The 22,492-nt window shown below is 40.3% G+C and overlaps 1 protein-coding gene across 1 annotated transcript; it reads left to right on the forward strand.

The window, feature by feature from the left end:
* The first annotated feature begins 15,830 nt into the window (after positions 1-15,830).
* On the forward strand, positions 15,831-16,867 carry LOC111888019 (uncharacterized). Its single transcript, XM_023884138.3, has 2 exons — positions 15,831-16,323; positions 16,435-16,867. The coding sequence occupies exons 1-2, from the start codon at positions 15,885-15,887 to the stop codon at positions 16,512-16,514; spliced, it is 519 nt and encodes a 172-aa protein (XP_023739906.1). The 5' UTR covers positions 15,831-15,884; the 3' UTR covers positions 16,515-16,867.
* The last annotated feature ends 5,625 nt before the right edge of the window (positions 16,868-22,492 follow it).

The following is a 22,492-nucleotide window of genomic DNA, read 5'->3' on the forward strand; positions in this document are numbered from 1 at the left end:
GTTTACAAGTCTGTATATGTATATATTTGTTGAATGACTTGTAATGTTATCGTTTATGCTTTATGGTCTATATCGGAACATGACATCCCGAGTTTTGATTATATAATGAAAATACATTTCTTTATGAAATGTTTTGGTAAATATTATTTTATCACGTTTTGTTTTTGGGAACAAATTCCGCAACTCTTTCAAATCAAAAGGATTTACTCTGAAATTATTTTAAAAGCATAAATGAAAATCGGTCTTTTCTGGCCGAGATTTTGGGATGTCACACTACAGTACATAGAGAATAAAATCTGTGAGCACAACGATCCTGCGAGCAGTGTAATCACTTAAACGTAGGGTCGATCCTACGTAGAGAAAGAAAAGGGGGTAGCACCAACACATACCCCTAACAAAATCTACAGCAAAACAGTGGGTAGGATAAACCCTACTCACGACGAGTGGTCCCGGGTGGTGCCCGTGATGAGGTAGAAGTGCCCTAACGCTCGGCTAAACGGCGCTCAGCGACCCGCAACCTCACGTGCAGTCTGGCCTGCCGCTCCTGATATTCCCTCACGAGGTCCTGAGTACGCCTCTCCGCATGCTCCACTGTGGCTCTTGTCTCGATCATCTGGTTAGCGGTCACCTGTGCCCGATCGCCAATGTCCCTAGTCCGTCAAACCATAATGAGAAGAGCGCGATCCGCCAGGCCTCCATGCTGGAGGTTGTAGAAACCCCGCTCCATGCCGAATGTTGGGCACTGTGCCTGGTGTCGGCTCCACCTCTCTATATCAAGTGACCAAGGGGGCGTAGGGTCATTGTAGCCCATCCGGTGCGCCGGCACTCTCACCATGTAGGGTGGGTCGATGACTGTGGACTCTGCGTCCGAGTCACCCCCATCTCCTTCCTTGTCCTCGTCGATATCCTCGTCGAGTTCCTCCTCTTCAAACTCCTCCTCTATCTCTTTTGGATCCTCTTCGGGATCCTCCTCAATCCAGCCTCCAATCCCCTGATTGGGAAATTAGGGGTCCCCAGGGAGGTGGAAGCCAGCCATAGTGTCTGCATGAAAATATATAAGTGCGAGAAAATAGATAAAATGTGAAAATACTTATATAGTGTTTTATGTGTTTTTGTTTTTGTTCTTAAACCCTTTTGATTTACAGTTAATGAGTTTTAGATTTGTTGTCCACCATGACCACTCCTAGACATATGTTGGTCGTATCTCGAATAAATATAGTTGATCAGACTATATTTACCCTAGATATGATTTCATAACTGTCTAAGTTTAGTTACGGTGTCCAACTCTTCTTATTGTTTTCTAATATGCATGTATGTGTGTTCACTTTGGTAAAATATTTATATTTTTAAAGTATACTTTTAGTCAGAGTGGTTTAGTCCCATTGTATTTATAATTGTATATCTTGTATGGTTAGATATACTAGTTCACTATAAACAATGCTCTGATACCAATCTGTCACACCCCCGAACCAGGACGATGGAAAAGTTTGGGGGCGGATGACTTCGTTGTATTGTATCATACATTAAAGATACCAACATACATTGTTTACAGAATTGTATTTGTTCACAACTTTACACAAAAGTCACAACACATATGATGTTCCAAAAATGTAGTAAATATACAAAATCCATAGCTTGGGTACCTGATCACTGAGTCCCTGAGAATACAAGTCGTTTTGAAAAGCGTCAACTAAAAAGTTGGTGAGTTCATAAGCATATTTATATAAAAACTTTGTAACATCTTTGATTTGTAATAGTTTATAAAACTCCAAAAAATCTGATATTTTCTGTGAAAATGGTTTGTAAGTCTCGTTCCAAAACTGTGGATAATTGCATGTGTGTTCTTTGTTTTCTTTTGTTCATAATTGAAAAGAGTGTGGGTTCCTAGAAAATCCCATATTTCCTGTTTTATGAAAAAAGTATAGTCTTAAAACCGTAAGATAGGAGTGGTGATAGTAAAGTACAAGAGTGATGCATGGTTTTATATTTTTATAAAACTAGTGAAGTGTATAATTTCAACAATCCAAAATACCCTTGTTAAACCCTATGTGAGTTGTTACAACCATGCTTGATACGGCTAAAATACCTATCATGGCGTTCTTCAGGCGCTGGTTTCGGTAGGATATTTGTCACCCTAGACTGGCCTAGTCTAGCTATAGCGAACTAGGGGTGGAATTGGTACGGTACCAATTCATTTTTCTCTAAACCCTGTACCTTACCAACTATAATTGGTATAAAAAAATTTCTACCGGTACTGTACCAAGTATACATGGTACCAATTTATTTGGCTACCAAAATGTTTGGTTGGTACAAATTGGTAATGGTATATACCAACTTCTTTTAATTTTCTATTGTAACATTTAAAAATAAGCAAAGACATCGAGATTTTGATGTTTAGTATAGAAATTAGTTACGTAGTTCTTTTTGTTTACAAACGAATTCTACTAAAATAAAGACATCGATATTTTAATGTTTAGTATAGAAATTAGTTACGTAGTTCTTTTTGTTTACAAAAGAATTATACTAAAGTAACGCTAAAGTAACGTTTTAATTTTGTGCTTTAACGTGGTAATAACTATCTACTAATACAATCAAATGACTAATATAATGTTATTAAAACTGTAAACACTAAACACAATTAATAGTTGAAATATACGATTTCATATATATATATATATATATATATATATATATATATATATATATATATATAATAAATTGGTTGGTATGGTATTACCATGGTATTCAAATTTTTGTACCATTATCGTACTAGCATTGATCAATTGGTACGGTACTACCAACCAAACATGTTGGCTACCAAATATATTGGCTACCAAGTTTATTGGTTTGGTTGGTAACATGTTGGTTGGTTTTCCTTGGTATAATTTTACCAGCCCTATAGCGAACAACTCAGGTGTAGGGGTGTCAACCTCGTATTGATCTATACACAATTACCTCACTCTCCCTCTGTAACAACGTAAATTTCAAGGAAAAAATTTAATTTTTGTCACAACCAATTTCACATAAACGTTTTATAAAGAATCCAACATTTGGTATTAAAACATATCGTTTCCCAAGATCACAAAAAAAAAAACAAATCCTCTCTCTAGTGTGTACGAATCACGTCGGCGCCTTCCCACGATCATCGTTGGTATCTGAAACACATAACACAACATCTGTAAGCATAAATGCTTAGTGAGTCCCCTAAAATACCCTTACACATATACGCCTTTCCAGGCCATGCTCAACACGACCTTCCGGTCCATGTGTCTCAGGGGACTTCCGTCCCAACCCCAATAGACCTTCCGGTCCTACTCGTATCGACCTTCCGGCCCACGTCATAATGCCTTCCGGCCCTTATCATACATAGCATACATATCACATACATAACGCATACAACACATAAAACGCATTTCATACAAAACATGCATCTCATATCATACAAGTCCTTCCGGTCACACATAGGTACCTTCCCGGTACAATATAGTGAGAAGACTCACCTCGTATGATGTCTAGAACCTCACGTGCTCGATATCTCAGAATCTAGAAACAACGACCTAGCCTCGCCTAAACACAAAAAATATGCTACGTCCTTTTTCACTTTCGCACAGAAGGGTAAAAGACCATTTTACCCCTCTCCGACTCAAAGTCCACATGTTGACCAAAACCCTAAAAGTCAACAAAAGTCAACAGCAAGCAGTATGCGGGGCGTACCAGCTCCTGTACGCGGGGCGTACCCTTGCATTCCAGAAACGGGGAACACGACCCATTACGCGGCGCGTACTGGGATTATGCCCAGCGTACATCCTAGTTTCTCGTTTCCTCATTCTAATGTCTTAAACGATTAAGACATAACCCCATATTCCAGATCTAGCCATTTTACTACATCTTAATCCATAAAGTCGGAACCTTTAGGCCTTTGCATGGCTATAAAGGCTCCCCACACCTTCTAACACCATTCTTTTCACCTCCAAGGGTCTAGATCTCATGCATGGCTCAACATTCACGTCCAAGATTGCATTTTTATGAACATACAACTCATATAACTCTGGAATATGATAGATCTAGGCCAATGGAGACTACTAGCTCAAAAAGTCTCCATCTTGGGACTAAAAACCCTAGAAATTGGTCCAAGAAGCACACCATATGAATTACAAGCCAAGATCTGAACTTTTTACCTCAGGAAGAAGCTCCAACCTTTGTAGTCCTCAGATCCACACTTGACCACCAACTTCTAGCCTCCACAATGGTCTCTTCTTCTCTTTCACCACCTTAAAAAGGCATTTTGAAGCTTAGAACACTCACACCTAAGCTTAAAACGAAGGAAATGCTCTCTTAGGGTTTCTTTCTGAAAGATGGTGGCTGAGGGACAAGGCCATCACATTCCTTTTATAGCCCTCAAGTCATATTAGGGTTTTGAGTCTGGGCCGGTTATGCCCGGCGTAACCCTAGGTACGCCCAGCGTACCCGGATGGAACCGCGTACAGAATAAGCGCGCGAGTACGCGTAGCGTACTCCTTGTACGCTCAACGTACTCACAAGCTTAACACTCAACACAAGGACCCAAAATGACAACTTGGAAAAGATGAAGGGTTAAATAGTTGAACCTGAATTTCAGACTATTACAATTCTCCCCCACTAGAACCAGACTTCGTCCCCGAAGTCTTATACTGAAAACAACTCCGGATGTTGCTCCCGCATCTCTGACTCGGACTCCCACGTCAGCTCGGACCCCTTCCGATCTTGCCACTGAAGCTGTACCAATGGCACCTCCTTATTCCTCAGAACCTTGATCTTTTATCCTGAATCGCGATTGGTTTCTCGGCATAATTCAGGCTCGCATCCACCTGGATATCCTCCAGAGGTACTACCGCCGACTCGTCGGCTATACACTTCCTCAACTGAGACACGTGGAAGGTATCATGAATCTGGCTCAACTCTGCATGTAGCTCCAGACGATATGCTACTCTGCCTACCCTCGCAATCACTCTAAATGGCCCAATAAACCGGGGCCCCAGCTTGCCCCTCTTCCTGAATCAGATCACTCCTTTCCAAGGAGATACCTTCAGGAGCACAAAATCACCAACCTGAAACTCGAGCTCAGATTTTCATCTATCCGCATAACTCTTTTGGCGACTCTGAGCGGTCAACAACCTCTGTCGGACCTGCTATATTTGCTCTGTCGTCTGAAGTACAATCTCCGTACTACCCATCACGCGTTGCCCTACTTCTCCCCAGCATATGGGGGTCCGACACCTCCTCCCATACAACAGCTCGAAAGGTGGCATACCAATGCTCGAGTGATGGTTGTTGTTGTAGGAAAACTCAGCCAAGCGAAAATACGTTTCCCAACTCCCTCCGAAATCCAGTACACATGCCCGAAGCATATCCTCGAGCGTCTGAATCGTCCGCTCACTCTGCCCGTCCGTCTGAGGGTGGTATGCGGTACTGAAATGCAGCCTCGCACCCAACTCCTCGTGAAACTTCTTCCAAAATCTGGAAGTAAATCGCACACCTCGATCTGAAACAATTGAGATCAGAACTCCATGCCGTGATACCACCTCCCTCATATACAACTATGCCAGCCTCTCAACGGAAGAGCTCCCACAGATAGCAAGGAAATGAGCGCTCTTCGTCCTGTCCACAATCATCCAAATTACATCGACACCCCTCGCGGTCCTTGGCAATTTGGTGATGAATTCCATGGTAATATGTTCCCACTTCCACTCGGGAATCTCTAATGGCTGCAGTTTACCATGAGGGCGCTGATGCTCGGCCTTAACCCTGCGACAGGTCAAGCATCTCTCTACAAACCATGCGACATCCCTCTTCATATAGGGCCACCAATATTCCTTTTTCAGATCCAAATACATCTTAGTAGCCTCGGGATGGATCGAGAATTTCGATCGATGAGCCTCTTCCATCAAAATGGTACGCGTTCCGCCCACGGACGGTACCCATATCTGACCCTGAAAAGTCATAAGCCCCCGACTATCGGTAATGAATTCTGATACTAGCCCGACAACTCGCTCTCTCTTCTGGCTTTCTAACCTCACATCCTCAGCCTGGGCCCCACGGATAGCATCCAACACCGGGGTCATCACTATCAGTCTCAAACATACATCCCGCAATGGGGCGCCCTCCGCCCTTCGGCTCAGAGCATCGGCTACAACATTAGCCTTGCCCGGGTGGTACAGGATCTCACAATCATAATCCTTGACCACGTCCAGCCACCTCCTCTGGCGCATATTCAGGTTGGGCTGATCCATCAAGTACTTCAAGCTCTTGTGGTCCGTGTATATCGTACACCGAACCCCATACATATAATGTCGCCAGATCTTGAGAGCGAACACTATCACTCCCAGTTCCAAATCATGAGTGGGATATCTCGACTCATGAGGCTTAAGCTGCCTCGATGCATACGCTATCACATGCCCCCTCTGCATAAGCACCACTCCCAATCCGGATATCGATGCATCACAATATACCACAAAATCCTCCATCCCTTCCGGAAGGGCTAATACTGGGGCCTCGCATAACTTCTGGCGAAGTGTCTCAAATGAGGTCTGCTGCTCCGGTCCCCAAGAAAATGCAACACCCTTCCGGGTCATCTTGATGAGTGGCACAGTGATCTTGGAGAAATCCTTAATAAATCTCAGATAATAGCCGGCCAATCCCAGAAAGCTCCTGATCTCGGTGGGTGATCTCGGCACCTCCCATCTCATGACTGCCTCAATCTTGGCCGGATCGACCAATATCCCATTCTGGTTGACGAGACGTCCCAAGAACTGAACCTCTCGTAACCAGAACACGCACTTGGAGAATTTGGCATACAGCCTCTCCGATCTCAGAACCCCAAGGATCTCCCTCAAATGCTCCTCATGATGTTCTCAGGACCTCGAATATACCAAAATATCATCAATGAATACGATCACCAACCGATCCAGCATCGGCCTACACACCTTGTTCATGAGATCCATGAACGCAGCTAGTGTATTGGTGAGCCCAAAAGGAATCACCACAAACTCGTAATGCCCATAACGAGTTCTGAATGCTGTCTACTGGATATCTTCATCCCGAATCCTCATCTGATGATAACCCGACCTCAAGTCTATCTTGGAGAACCAAGATGCCCCCTGGAACTGATCGAACAGATCATCGATCCTCGGCAACGGATATCGGTTCTTGACCATCAACTTGTTCAACTCCCGGTAATCAATACACATCCGGTGTGAACCATCCTTCTTCTTGACAAAAAGGATCGGCGCTCCCCAAGGTGAGCTACTCGATCGAATAAACCCCTTCCCCAATAGCTCCTGAAGCTGCGAGGATAACTCCTGCATCTCTGGCGGTGCGAGACGATAAGGCGCCTTGGCAATAGGTGCTGCTCCCGGAACCAAATTGATATGGAACTCCACTTTCCTCTCCGGAGGCACGCCCGGTAGTTCCTCGGGAAATACATCCGGAAACTCACACACTATTGGAACCTCACCAATCGAACTTGGCCTCCCCGCGGCCACTCGTGTGTCCATCATATAGGCTACGAATCCACTGCAGCCTTGCTGCAAACTCTGTCTCGCCCTGGAAGCCGAACAAAACGCGGACCCACACCGGGTCCCCTCACCATATATTGTAAGCACTCCCCCACTAAGGTCTCGTATCGTCACCAACTGACGCTCGCAGTCTATAACAGCTCCAAATCGGCTCAACCAATTCATGCCCACTATAACACACACGTCCCTCATCGCAATCGGGACCAGATCTATCGGGAACTCCACACCGAAGATCTTAAGGATACACCCTCGAATCACCTCCGAAACATACACTGCTCGCTCATCGGCTATGGAAACTCGCAGAGGTCGACTCAACGCCTCTCGACGGATACTAATGTGCTGACTAAATGCCAAGGAAACAAATGACTGACTCGCACCCGAGTCAAATAATACCAGAGCAGGTACATAACTCACAAGAAAAGTACCTATGCATATCATCATATAAGCACAATATCATAAACAAAAGATAAAATACATAATACATACCAGCCACAACATTGGGCGCTGCTCGGACCTCCTTTGCAGTCAACTGAAAAGCTCTCCCACGAGCCTTCGGAGCCTCGGCCTTCACCGGTCGAACCTCGGTAACCCTGGCAGCAGGTGCAGATCCCTGCGCTGATCCCTGGTGTAGCTGAGGGCACTCGGCCTTCCGATGGCCGGTCTGGTTGCAATGGAAGCAAACCATGAATCCCTTGGGGCAATCCCTGGCGATATGCCCCTCCTTGCCATATTTGTAGCAAGCACCCGATCGACATGCCCCCTCATGACCCTTGCCGCACTTCCCGCAAGTACGGCCCTTCTGGCCTCCAGTCCTCGAATCAGCGGACTTGGTCCGCTTGGCAGCCGGCTGAGACTGGGCCAGCCGCCGATCCATCCTCTGAGACTCGGCCTCCTCCCGAGCCTGAGTCTCCAACTCAATCTCCCTTTTCCGGGCATTTTCCTGGAGCTCAGCAAATGTCCGGTACGTCGAGTTTGACATGAACTCCCGAATGTCCCTCCTCAGAATACTCAAATACCGGCTCATCCGTGCTTGCTCAGAAGACACCTGCTCAGGGCAGAACATCGCCCTCTCATGAAACTTCTAGGTGACCACAACAACCGAATCATTACCCTGCTTGAGGGTCAAGAACTCCTGAACCAACCGTTCCCTCTCCACCGGGGGAACATACTCATCTATGAACATGGTGGTGAACCTCTCCCAGGTCACCGCTGAAATCTCTGCAAGAGTGAAGTTCGCTGTCACGAACTTCCACCAATCCTTCGCTCCCAAGCAAAGCTGGTTCAAAGCGAACCGTACCCTCAGATGCTCCGGACATAAACACATATAGAAGCATCCCTCAATGTCATCAATCCATCTCATTGCAACGATTGGATCCTGCGTCCCATCAAACTCGAGTGGCTTCGTGTTGCTGAACTCCCTGAACAACAACGAGTCACCTCCCTGAGGCATGGCAGCAGCCACAGCTGCTGTAGCTGCAGCGGCTGCGGCCTCAGTCACTGCGGCGTACTGCTCATCAAAAGTCTCTAACAGTGTGGTCTTGATAGACCCAAACATCTCTGGAATCTCGGCCCTGATCGCCGCAGCCACCTCATCATGGATCATCTGTCAAAGCTCCTCGTCACTCACACCGCTCGCCTCAGGCTTGTGGCGTGTCCCAACCATGATGTCTCTAAAATACAACAAGAATTATTAGAGACTCGATCGAGCATACTCATACTCGATGACGCAACCCTACTCGTCCTCCGTTGTCCAAAAGATTCTTACTTGGAATGCCCACTGATCCGATGTCTTCAGTAGTACGAGCCCAATACTACTGACCACACCGCATCAGTATTCACTCCAAGTCCTCCTCCTTGGATCCTGGATTACGAGTACTCTACTCTCAAAGCATCTTAGCAGCAGAATTCTCCTAGGCTAAGGCATCACAAATCAGGCCACTCTAGTCCTAATATGTGTACCTAGCCTATTCTAGCATGCATACTGTAACATAACATTCTCATAACACATAATGTAAGGGTACTTTTGGGAATTCACCGTTCGGGCGCTGGCTCATCGTACACACGGCTCTGCTCTGTTTGTCTCAAAACTCTTTTACTCTTTTTAAAAAAATTTACTTCATTATTAAAATTTTCCTCAAATCCTCGGTTTGAGTTCAGATACGCCCGAGAGTGCATCCGAATCTCTCAAACCAAGGCTCTGATACCAACTTGTAACAACGTAAATTTCAAGGCAAAAATTTAATTTTTGTCACAACTAATTTCACATAAATGTTTTATAAAGAATCCAACATTTGGTATTAAAACATATCGTTTCCCAAGATCACAAAAAAACAAATCCTCTCTCTAGTGTGTACGAATCACGCCGGCGCCTTCCCACGGTCCTCGCTGGTATCTGAAACACATAACACAACATCTGTAAGCATAAATGCTTAGTGAGTCCCCCAAAATACCCTTACACATATACGCCTTTCCAGTCCATGCTCAACACGACCTTCCGGTCCATGTGTCTCAGGGGACTTCCGTCCCAGCCCCAGTAGACCTTCCGGTCCTTCTCGTATCGACCTTCCGGCCCATGTCATAATGCCTTCCGGCCCTTATCATACATAGCATACATATCACATACATAATGCATACAGCACCTGAAACGCATTTCATACAAAACATGCATCTCATATCATACAAGACCTTCCGGTCACACATAGGTACCTTCCCGGTATAGTATAGTGAGAAGACTCACCTCGTATGATGTCTAGAACCTCACGTGCTCGATATCTCCGAATCTCGAAACAACGACCTAGCCTCGCCTAAACACAACAAATAATCATTCTAATTATTATCGGCTTCCAAGGCTATGCTACGTCCTTTTTCACTTTCCCACAGAAGGGTAAAAGACCATTTTACCCTTCTCCGACTCGAAGTCCACATGTTGACCAAAAACCTAAAAGTCAACAAAAGTCAACAGCAAGCAGTACGCGGGGCATACCAGCTCCTGTACGCGGGGCGTACCCTTGCATTCCAGAAACGGGGAATGCGACCCATTACGCGGCGCGTACTGGGATTACGCCCAGCGTACATCCCAGTTTCTCGTTTCCTCATTCTAATGTCTTAAACGATTAAGACATAACCCCATATTCCAGATCTGGCCATTTTACTACTTCTTAATCCATAAAGTCGGAACCTTTAAGCCTTTGCATGGCTATAAAGGCTCCCCACACCTTCTAACACCTTTCTTTTCACCTCCAAGGGTCTAGATCTCATGCATGGCTCAACATTCACGTCCAAGATTGCATTTTTATGAACATACAACTCATATAGCTCTAGAATATGATAGATCTAGGCCAATGGAGACTACTTGCTCAAAAAGTCTCCATCTTGGGACTAAAAGCCCTAGAAATTGGTCCAAGAAGCACACCATATGAACTACAAACTAAGATATGAACTTTTTACCTCAGGAAGAAGCTCCAACCTTTGTAGTCCTCAGATCCACACTTGACCACCAACTTCTAGCCTCCACAATGGTCTCTTCTTCTCTTTCACCACCTTAAAAAGGCACTTTGAAGCTTAGAACACTCACACCTAAGCTTAAAACGAAGGAAATGCTCTCTTAGGGTTTCTTTCTGAAAGATGGTGGCTGAGGGACAAGGCCATCACATTCCTTTTATAGCCCTCAAGTCATATTAGGGTTTTGAGTCTGGGCCGATTACGCCCAGCGTAACCCTAGGTACGCCCAGCGTACTCGGATGGAACCACATACAGAATAAGCGCACGAGTACGCGCAACGTACTCCTTGTACGCTCAGCGTACTCACAAGCTTAACACTCAACACAAGGACCCAAAATGACAACTTGGAAAAGATGAAGGGTTAAATAGTTGAACCTGAATTTCGGGCTATTACACCCTCCAGGAGACTCTGGTTATAACTATAGGATTTACGGTGTACGCTAGGTAGGTACGACGAAGGAAAGTCTCACAAGCACCTTAACAGGTTTACACGAAATTTTCTATCGTAAAAATTCTGGTTTGTATACCGTTTTAGTTAAATTATTTATAATGATTTTTATAAATAATCATAAATGAATTTATCTAATTCGAATATACATTGTGTATATAGTATAATCCTTTAAGTATTCAAACTACTAAAATGTGACAACAAGTTACGACTATTTTACTAATAAAAATAGATTTTAGTAAAACAACAGAGTTTTGTAGTTTGTTTAACACTCCAAAAATTATTTTTAAGAGTTTTGTAACACCAAAATATACTATCTTGACTCTAGGATGTCATGATTTTACAAAATACTTATATAAATCTTGAAATTTATTATATTCCACTATTTGTGTAAGTATAAATGTTAAATTTTTATATGACCAAAAGTTAATCATTTTTTAGTGTAACCCATATTTTCACCATTTTGAATGAACAAACATAACCACAAAAAATTTCTAGCACAAAATGTCATTGACAATTATCTAAACCTAACCGAGCAAAGGGGGTTTTCGGCCCAAAAAAAGATGGCCCAAGAAGAATGGTTCCGATTTTAGCTTGGCCCAAAAGAGTTTTCAGTCCAATAGGAGTGCCCAATAGAGGTTTTCGGCGTAACAAGGCCCATTGAAGTGCTTTCGGCCCAATGGAAGGCCTGATAGTGGTTTTTGGACCACTAATGCTCAATAAAAGGTTTTCGGCCCAATATAGAGCCCAATAGAAGTTTTCGGCCCATTAGGGCCCAAAGAAGGGTTTTCAGCCCAACAAGACCAAATGAAGAAGTTATCAGCCCAATAGGGCCCAATGAAGAAGTCATGGTCCAATAAGGGTTTTGGGCCGAGAATTCTTGGGCTAAGGCCCAAAATTGATTGGACATGGCTTATTGGATCGATTTTTGGACTTGCATGAGCTTGTTTAGGCTTGAAACACAATGTAGGAACGTATGAACTTAAATAGCATGCCAGTTTAAATTTCACTAAATACAATGTTGCAAGGTTACATAGAGGAAATTGTCTTTTACAAGGATCAACATTTTAACCCTAATTTGCTAGTTGTGACAAAGCTAGTCACTATGTGCACTCTATTGTCGATAGTTGCAAAGAAGAATTAGTTTGTTCATGAACTTGACGTTAACAACGCTTTCTTACATGGAGACTTAGACGAAGAGGTGTACATGAAAGTTCCTCAAGGATTCACTAAAGAAGGTGATACTCGTGTTTGTCGGTTGCACAAGTCACTTTATGGGTTAAAACATGCCTTTTGTAACTGGTATCACAAGTTCACGAGGTTTCTTTTGAGTATAAACTTTTGTCAATCCAAAGCAGATCATTCTTTATTCTTACAAGACCAAGAAGGGGTTTACACTATCATCTTGATTTATGTGGATGACGTCATCATAGCAGGGAATGATCTTGATCAGATTAAACAAACAAAAACACAGCTTGATGAAGTTTTTAGTATTAAAGATCTTGGGCAACTAAATTACTTTCTTGGTACAGAAGTGGCAAAAACTTCTGAGGGCTTGGTGTTAAGTCAAAGAAAGTATATTTTGGACATTCTCAAGGACAATGGAATGTTGGGGTGTAAATCGAGCTCATTTCCTATTGAGTAGAACTTAAAGTTAGACCGAAGGGAAAAGGAAGATCAAATTGATGTTGGCGTGTATAGAAGACTTTTTGGTCAGCTCCTCTATCTTCAAGCCACCAGTCCTGATGTCACTTATGCATTCAAGTCGATTTGTGAGTGACCCTCGAGTTAGTCACATGCAAGCTGTCACCAGGGTACTACATTATTTAAAAGGGACACCAGGACATGGCATTCTTTTGCCACGTGTTAAAGATCCTGTTTTAACTGCCTTTATAATTTAGACTGGCTAGGATGTCCATATACGAGACGATCAAGAACATGTTATCTTCTTATGCTTGGAGGTGCTCCAATCTCTTGGAAAATCAAGAAACAATTAGTTGTGTCTCGTTCTTCTGTTGAGGCTGATTATCGAGCCATGGCCTCAACCGTGAGTGAGATTTTATGGGTTAGATGGCTTCTTAAGGACCTACAAGTTGTCATTGATTCTTCGAAAGTTTTTTTTTTTGTCACAACCAGGCTGCTCGTCACATTGCAAACATTCCTGTCTTTCATGAACGAAAAAAGCATATTAAGATGGATTGCTTTTTTGTTCGTGAGAGGGTTGCTTCTCAAGAAATTACCTTAATGAAGATTGACAGCAAAATGCAAATTGCAAATCTACTAACAAAAGGACTTAGGGCGAATCAATTTCATTTTCTTCTTGGCAAGATGGGCATAAAGAATATTCATGCATCATCTTGAGGGGGAGTATAGGATAAGATAATGATAGCTTACGTATTTATAATCTACTTTTGTTTAGCTTAGTTATTTATCTCTCATTGTATTTATTCCCCTTTGTATTTCATTTCCAAGTTAAGAGAGAAATCAATAATCAATAATTTCGTACCTGATCCCATCAAATTTTAGCAAGTCTGGTTTATGATATCATATTAAATCCTACTCTAACCATAGGATTAGGATATGGTTATAATCCGGTGGATCGGATGCAATACGATCCAATTTTGACCAAAACTGTTTTTAGATGGAGTAGTTTTAAATCTTGGATCCGATTTGTGTGTTAATCTTTAGGAAATAGGGGAAAATACTCATTTCTTCCACACTAAGGTCATCCACAATACCCACCAGTAACCACTATAAATGGATGTCACATCATCACCACATATTACCACTAAAACTGTAGGATACTTACCAATAACACACCACTCCATATCATTTTTTTTATTAAATTTAATTCAAAAATACAATAAACACATATATTTTTTAAACTAGGTTTTCATTAGATTAAAAACAACATTACATTTATTTATAGAAAAAAAAATCAACAACTTAAAATAAAATAGAAGAAAACATAAAAAAAAAATTCAAACACAAACATCTACCCTTAATCCTATTTTTTTTAAAACAATGTTATTCCTTTTGAGGGAATTCTTTAAGTTTTGTTAAACTTTGAGATGTGCAAAACGTTTGTGGTTTGTGTTTTCATATTGATACATGGCCATATTAACCAGATCAATATCACATTTGTGTACGTTGTTTATAACAAAGTTGTAAATTCCATTAAACTCGCAACAATTTACCCTCATATTGTACAACTTCGAACACACTTTGAACTTTTCCCAAAAAATCTCTAGAGGTTTGACTATCTCTTTTTTTTGAACATCAGCACTCATGCTAATGCTAACTTCTCTTCTTCCTTTTCCGACCAATTCATTCTTCTAGAAGTCATGATTTTTGAAAGATCAAGCAACACACATGTGTACGTGAATAAAATAAAAGAATTGTCTGAAATATAAGAAGGTTTGTAGTGGTATTTATATAGATAAAAATTAATTAAAAAAATTAAAATTAAAATAGTTGTTACATGGTCAAAGTAGAGTCAAAAAGGAAATGAGTTTTATTGGTCGTTTTTCATAGTTCTTGGCTTCACGAACTACCACGACCATGACTCACAACGAAGCACCAAAATAATGTAGACGGTTATAGTGATACGATTTAGAATCGCCTAAGTTTATATGTGTTCTTAACTTATGTTATCCTCATGATATGTTACACTTATTATAATTATATATTTTATTAATTATATAAGATATACATTTATTTTTTCGAGCACGATATATTTTTAGATTAACACTACCCGAAATATTTTGACCCATCTCTTAACCTTTTCCATACCCATTTTGTTTTATATTCGATTGCATTACTTCGGCTATAAAAGATATTTTGCACACGATTTATCGAATAAATTTTATAGAAATAAAAGAATGTCACAAGTTATCCAGAAAACTTGTATACATGATACCAAATAATGTTTCAAGAACATAAGCTTTTATGTGTTTCCTACTTCGGCTTATGCTTAGAAGTTTTCTTTAGAAGAATACTTAAAATAAGTTTATTTATTAAAATACATTAATTTTCTATTAAGAGATAGTTTTATTAAAAAGATAATATTATAATTACAACCATAAACAAAATAAATAAAAACTAGTTATAATATTACCTCAATCATTCCACAATCAAAACATATCTGAATTTTCAAGATATAAATCTTGTTGGAATATATTCTATTTATAAACAATTAAACACAAAACGATGCTTTTCGAACACTTGTACATAACTCTTTTTTGTCTTTTGTTGCCATACATGATACGTATGATTAAACCAGAGGGGTAGTTAGTGTACTTTTCATTTCTATAAAAACCCTCTCCCTTCCCTCACATATCCACTTTTACCCACATAAGCAACCACAATCTAAAGGAAACACTATGGGGAGCTATTCATATGACACGAATTTTCAAGAAGATCAATACGAATTTTCAAATCAAACAACCTTCGTTCACGAAAATCCATCTGGGTTGTTCAAGAAACAAGATTCATGGCCCAAAAACAACATCCACAGAAAGAAAAATCAAGTCTTTCTTGAAGGGTATGTGGAGACATCTGATGAAGATGAAATCGTGAGAGCTAAGAGCTTAACGGATGAAGATCTTGATGAACTTAAAGGGTGTTTGGATTTGGGTTTTGGTTTTAGTTACGATGAAATCCCCGAACTCTGCAACACTTTGCCGGCGCTGGAATTGTGTTATTCAATGAGTCAAAAGTTTCTTGATGATCAGCAGAAGTCGCCGGAATCTCCATCGTCGGCGGTGGTCGAGGAGACCATTTCCCCACCTCCGATTGCTAATTGGAAGATTTCTAGCCCTGGTGAGTGTTTTCAAAATGTCATTTAATGGTATCATTCAAATGGGTGTTTGAATTCATACAATGATTTCTTGATTGTGACATAATTAAACTTGATTTGGAATTTTGGTGTAGGTGATCATCCTGAGGATGTGAAAGCAAGGCTTAAATATTGGGCACAAGCAGTAGCTTGCACAGTTCGATTATGCAGCTAGAGAATTCATCAAATCCAAGATCAATCGGATGCTCAAAGGTTCATGAATCATGATCAAGAAGATGATCATAAGATTGAAATACTTAACCTGGAGATGGATGCTTGAATTCTGTCGATGAGGGGTTGAGAATTCAAGGGTTAGATCGGGAAAATTAAGAAAAAATGACAGGAATTTGATGAATTTTGACGAATAGGTTCAGATTATATCGAGTTTTGACACAATCACTTGAGGCGAAAGTGGTGGGGTTGTGATTATGATTATGATCATTCCTTGAATGCAATTAGATCTTGAACAAAATTGACAGTTATGTTGTTTTACTTTGTCTTTTTCAATATATATTTTTATTGCAGAAATGATAATAATTCGATGAACAAAAACAACATAAAAGATGCTTTTAAGACGCTACATTATTTCTTCACAACAATAATTCAAATCTATTATTTATATTCTATAGCATCATAAAGTTAAGTTGCCTACTCAAATAATAATTAGGGAGAATAGTTATCTTTTACTTTTAGCCGCATTAGATTAGTTTTGCTGTTTGACTTTTTGATAATTATCTTTACAAATCTCTACCAATTCCAGTCACTTTTCCTTATCTTGTTTTATCGGGATATTAATTAAACTAAAAAAAAAACATACTACTTTTCTTTCATATTTATATTGACAAATGCCATAAACTACTATTTTAAAAAAATTGTATATTTATCTTAATTTCAAATGAATAGGAATGTTGGTAGAATCGGAATCTTCCTATTCTAATAAAAAAATACTTTTAATTTTCTTTTGACATGTGTCATCTTATTAGCCATTTTAATCTTTAATAAATAAAGGTTTTTTTGCCACTTGTCATTTTCTCATGAGATTTGAGACGTGTCATTTTGTGGTAATTTTGAAATAAATATTATCCATTTGTCAATTTTTGGTTTGTTTTCATTTTTAGTTAAAGTCATATACTTATATATGTAAAGTATTAAATATCATATATATGATATTAAATTGTAATAAATACGTTTCTTTCTATCTTATTTTAAAGTTGTATATTAAAAAATATTTCATTTTTATACTTTAAGTTTAATCATTTTTTAAATTAACCCGTATAATATACGGGTCTCACACCTAGTTAATGTATATTTTATTTTACTTTTGATATGTGTCACCCTATTAAGCTTCATAATTAATGCATGCCACTTATCAACTTATTAATTCTCAATTTTCAATTTTAAAATTTAAATTTCTCACGTCAATTACATTAAATTAATAACATTAGAATAAAAATTAAAATAAAATTAATACAAATTATAAGGTGATATAATTTTACATATTTATATAAATTAACGAACAGCCGTTTTCAGAGTAGTTGCCATCTTGAATGTCGGACCAAAGTCGGCAGACAGTCCATTAGCAAACCTCTCAATCTTGGAGAGTTCTGTTGGCACTAGGTACGGAAATAACTTCATTTTCTCAGTGAATGCAGTAGCATAGACATCTATGCTCATCCTCCCCTTCTTCAAGTTTTGGAACTCATTGTTCAGATCAATCAGATCTATCTCTGAACAATACTGCACCCTTAGTTGTTCCAAGAACTCCTCCCATGACATTTTTAGGGCTTCTCCTCGTGGCATAGTATCTGCCAACAACTTCCACCAACTCAATACTCCAGTTTTCAGTTGTCTAACTGCAAAGATGGTCTTATGTTTGTTGCTACAGTCGCAACTTTCAAATACCATCTCCATTTCGGAGATCCAATCCATTATCTCAACAGGCTTTGGGCTCCCAGAAAGACTTGGCGGCTTGGCGCCCAAGAAGTTCTTGTACATTCGCCCATCCTTGTTGTTTCTCCTTTCCGGATCGTTCCTTCGTTCTCCTTGAGTCCCAACTTGACTCATAATGCGACTATTGTTCCCTTCCTCCGATTGCTCGGGAATCAATTCGGGTTCCTCAATAGGTATGATAGGTTCGTCCCTATTATCAAGCAACATCTGTCGCATCTCATTCCTTTGTTCGGCTAGCATAGCCCGAATCATGGCTTGCACCCCAGCCATTGTTATTGGTTCTGGTGCTGCTGCTACAACAGGTATTTGCTCAATCACTGGCGGTTGATTTCTGTTTTCATCCGCATTTCCAACGCCACTCCTTGTTCTCACCATTTTTGATCTACACACCGAATAAGGTGAAATTTAGATCTTCATTCACGATAGATATTCAAATCATCCTTATTACTCCGAAACGTTTACATGCTAGTTCTAATACTGTAGACATACGCTTAGAATCCTACACACATAAGGTTTCCAGATCCGGTCGGCAACAGACCGTAGATCCGAACAATTAATATCATATATGGCAACATATAACATTTAGCACATAAAAACATTTTAGGCAACTTTCCTAAAATAAACTAGTGCTCGTGTCTAAAATCTAACAGACACACATCTCAAAATTCCACTTAGCATTCTAAGTTTAAGTCTAGAAATCCTACAAATTCCTAGTTCACTTAAACTAATGCTCTGATACCAACTGTGACATCCCCAAAATCTCGGCCAGAAAAGACCGATTTCATTTATGTTTTTTAAAATAATTTCAGAGTAAATCATTTTGATATAAAAGTGTTGCGGAATTTGTTCCCAAAACAAACATGATAAAATAATATTTATCAAAGCATTTCATCAAGAATGCATTTTTATTATATAATCAAAACTCGGGATGTCATGTTCCGATACAGACCATAAAGCATAAACGATAACATTACAAGTCATTCAAAAAATATATACATATACAGACTTGTAAACAAAACAACTCGATGATTCATCCATCTTACGCCCTTGCGCCACTTCCTATAATACAAATAAAACTGAGTGGGTCAGGCTTGGGAGCCTGGTGAGCATATAGGGTTTTCAACCCACAATAAATAAATTATAATTTAATTTCACCAACCAATCGCTATCCCGATTACCCATTCTTGTTATCCTCACTTTACGTCCCTAAAATAAAATCTATCTCAAGGGACCTAATCTAGGATTTTCATCGGGACGGACATTACTGCTAAGGGGTTTCCTCAACAATGGATATCCTAAAGGCAACCATGAGGGGGATAGAGTACACCGGTGAACACATCGTTCACAACACCTACAGGTTATGAACCTGCTAGCGTTCCACTGGACTGTCTAGAAAGAGTCCGTGGTCGATATCCATACTCCGCTGAATAACTAGATCAACAACAACAACAACATCGAGGCCTCTCATCTGTTTATTACACACCAACTATCTACCCATGTTCTACCCAACATATTAGTAGATAAATATATATATTTTCATACATAGTTTAAAACTTGTATATCATTTTCATTCAATACATATTCCACATAACAGATGAGGCACACCCACATAACACGTATTTCATAGAAAGTAAATCAGATCTACGAGATAGAAGAGAATGAATATACATTCACACTTATAACAACAAAATTATACACATAAACAACAATATACTTAATACACTCAAACCATACTTGTATTATTATCGTGTTTATGAAAGGTAGTATACACTCACTTGATCAAAAGATGATCAGACAGCACTACAACTTGCAGAAGTAGTATTCTTCAGCAGATTTGGAAGATCTTCACAAAAATCGAACTTCTCGCGGGCAGAGCTTCGGCTCGGGAACCTCACTTCTCGGGATCTTCGGGATCTCGGGACTTGCTTCGTGGCTCGAGAATAATACCGGGGCTTCGGGGTACTTCTGGCATGCAAATCGATGCAAAACGGGAGAGAGAAGAGAGAAAAATAGCAAAGGAGTCAACTGCCCTCGCATCCTATTTATAGGAGGCTGGAGCCTCGGAGTACACGGGGCGTACTACGTTATGCGGGGCGTACTGCCTCAGAATCGTCATTGCTTACGTATTCGAAGAACTCGAGTGCGAGGCGTGTCATGCTTCGCTGTACGCGGGGCGTACGCTAGTACGCTGGGCGTACTTCGGATGAGTCCGATGACTCCTCTTCGGATAATGTCGGATTTAATAATTAAATTTAATTATTAATTATTTAATAAACTTCGAAAATTCATATCTTCTTCATACGAACTCCGTTTTCGACGTTCTTTATATCCACGCGTAGGTGAGACTACGCTCTACAACTTTCGTTTAGACTCCGTCGGCTAATTTTGAATTTATTTTTATTATTTATTTTTAATAGGCCGGGACAGAAAAACTTCGTTATAAATTCATAACTTCTTTGTTTGACGTCCGTTCTCACCCAACTTTTCATCGATTTGATACCAACAATGAGACCTTTGATCCTCGTTTAGATTGCTTCGGCTAAAAACCGCTCGATCTCAAATCGAGTATTTCAGGCTGCATACCGCTAAGTCGAAACTTCAGAAAATCATAACTTCCTCATACGAAGTCGGATTTGGGCGTTCTATATATATTCGGAAACCTCGTTTCAACTACTACAACATTATCCAAAGATATCAAGTTTATTTTACACTTAAATTTTGATGCTTATTTTTATTCTTAATTAATCAAACCACATAATTAAGCAATTAAGCACAAAAACACATAATACTCAAATAATACACTTCTATTATTTCAAAACGGGTTACAAAGGTTAACCTAGACTATTATATCAACATTAATGACAAGCCCAAAAACACAGGCGTTACAATTCTCTCCACCTTAGAATAATTCCGTCCCCGGAATCACACATCAACAAACAAATGCGGATAGCGACCCATCATGTCACTCTCCGTCTCCTAGGTGAGATTCGGCCCATTCGTGTGTTTCCATCGGACAAGCACTAACTCGACCATCTTGTGTCGCAACTTCTTAGTTTTTCGATCAACAATTGCCTCTGGTTCTTCAATCAACCTTTTGTTCTCATCAATTCTCAATTCGGAAATTGGAATTATGTCGGGAACTTCTCCCGTGAACTTCCTCAAATAACACACATGAAAAGTGTTATGAATTCCATTCAGTTCTTCTGGTAGTTCGAGCTTGTAAGCTTGGTTCCCAATCCTCTGAAGAACTTTAAACGGTCCAATAAACCTTGGACTCAACTTTCCCCTTTTACCAAATCTTATAAGTCCCTTCCACGACGAGACTTTAAGCAAAACCGAATCCCCAACCTCAAAAGTCATCGGTCGTCGCTTCTTGTCAGCATAGCTCTTTTGACGATCCTGAGCTGCTAACATTCTTTCCCTAATTATTTTCAACTTTTCAGTAGTTTGATGAACCATCTCCAGTCCCACAAACTGCTTTTCCCCAGCCTCAAGCCAACAAGACGGCGTACGACACTTCTGTCCATACAAAGCTTGGTAAGGTGCCATCTTAATGCTCGAGTGGAAACTATTATTGTAGGAAAATTCTACCAAAGGTAAATGTTCATCCCAATTACCTAGGAATTCCAAGGTACATGCTCTCAGCATATCTTCAAGTGTTTGTATCGTTCTTTCACTCTGACCATCAGTCTGCGGATGGTAAGTTGTGCTTAAACATAACTTGGTACCCATTTCCTCTTGTAGACTTTTCCAAAACCTTGAGGTGAAACGGCTATCACGATCCGATACAATCGTTAACGGAACACCGTGAAGCCTCACAATTTCCTTCACGTAAGAATTCGCAAGCTTCTCCATAGACCATTTCTCCTTGGCTGCTATGAAATGCACACTCTTAGTGAATCGATCAACGACCACCCAAATCATGTCGTGACCATTCTTTGTTCTGGGCAGTTTAGTGACAAAATCCATAGCAATGTCTTCCCACTTACTTATCGGAACAGACAAAGGTTCTAAACTCCCGTACGGTTTTTGATGTTGTGTCTTTACTCTCGCACAAGTCACACACTCAGCCACATACTTTGCAACATCAAGCTTCATCGTCGGCCACCAGTAGTAGGGTTTCAGGTCCCTATACATTTTAGTGCTACCAGGATGAAACGAGTACATGGTTTTGTGAGCTTCTTCCATTAGAAGATCTCTTAT

The sequence above is a fragment of the Lactuca sativa genome, chromosome 2 (genome assembly GCF_002870075.4).
Source record: "Lactuca sativa cultivar Salinas chromosome 2, Lsat_Salinas_v11, whole genome shotgun sequence".
In the NCBI taxonomy this organism is placed as follows: Eukaryota; Viridiplantae; Streptophyta; class Magnoliopsida; order Asterales; family Asteraceae; genus Lactuca; species Lactuca sativa.

Coding starts and splice junctions, on each gene's coding strand:
- LOC111888019 (XM_023884138.3), top strand. CDS start 15,885: ATGGGGAGCTATTCATATGACACGAATTTTCAAGAAGATCAATACGAA. Junction 16,324..16,434: donor TTGGAAGATTTCTAGCCCTG/GTGAGTGTTTTC, acceptor ATTTTGGTGTAG/GTGATCATCCTGAGGATGTG.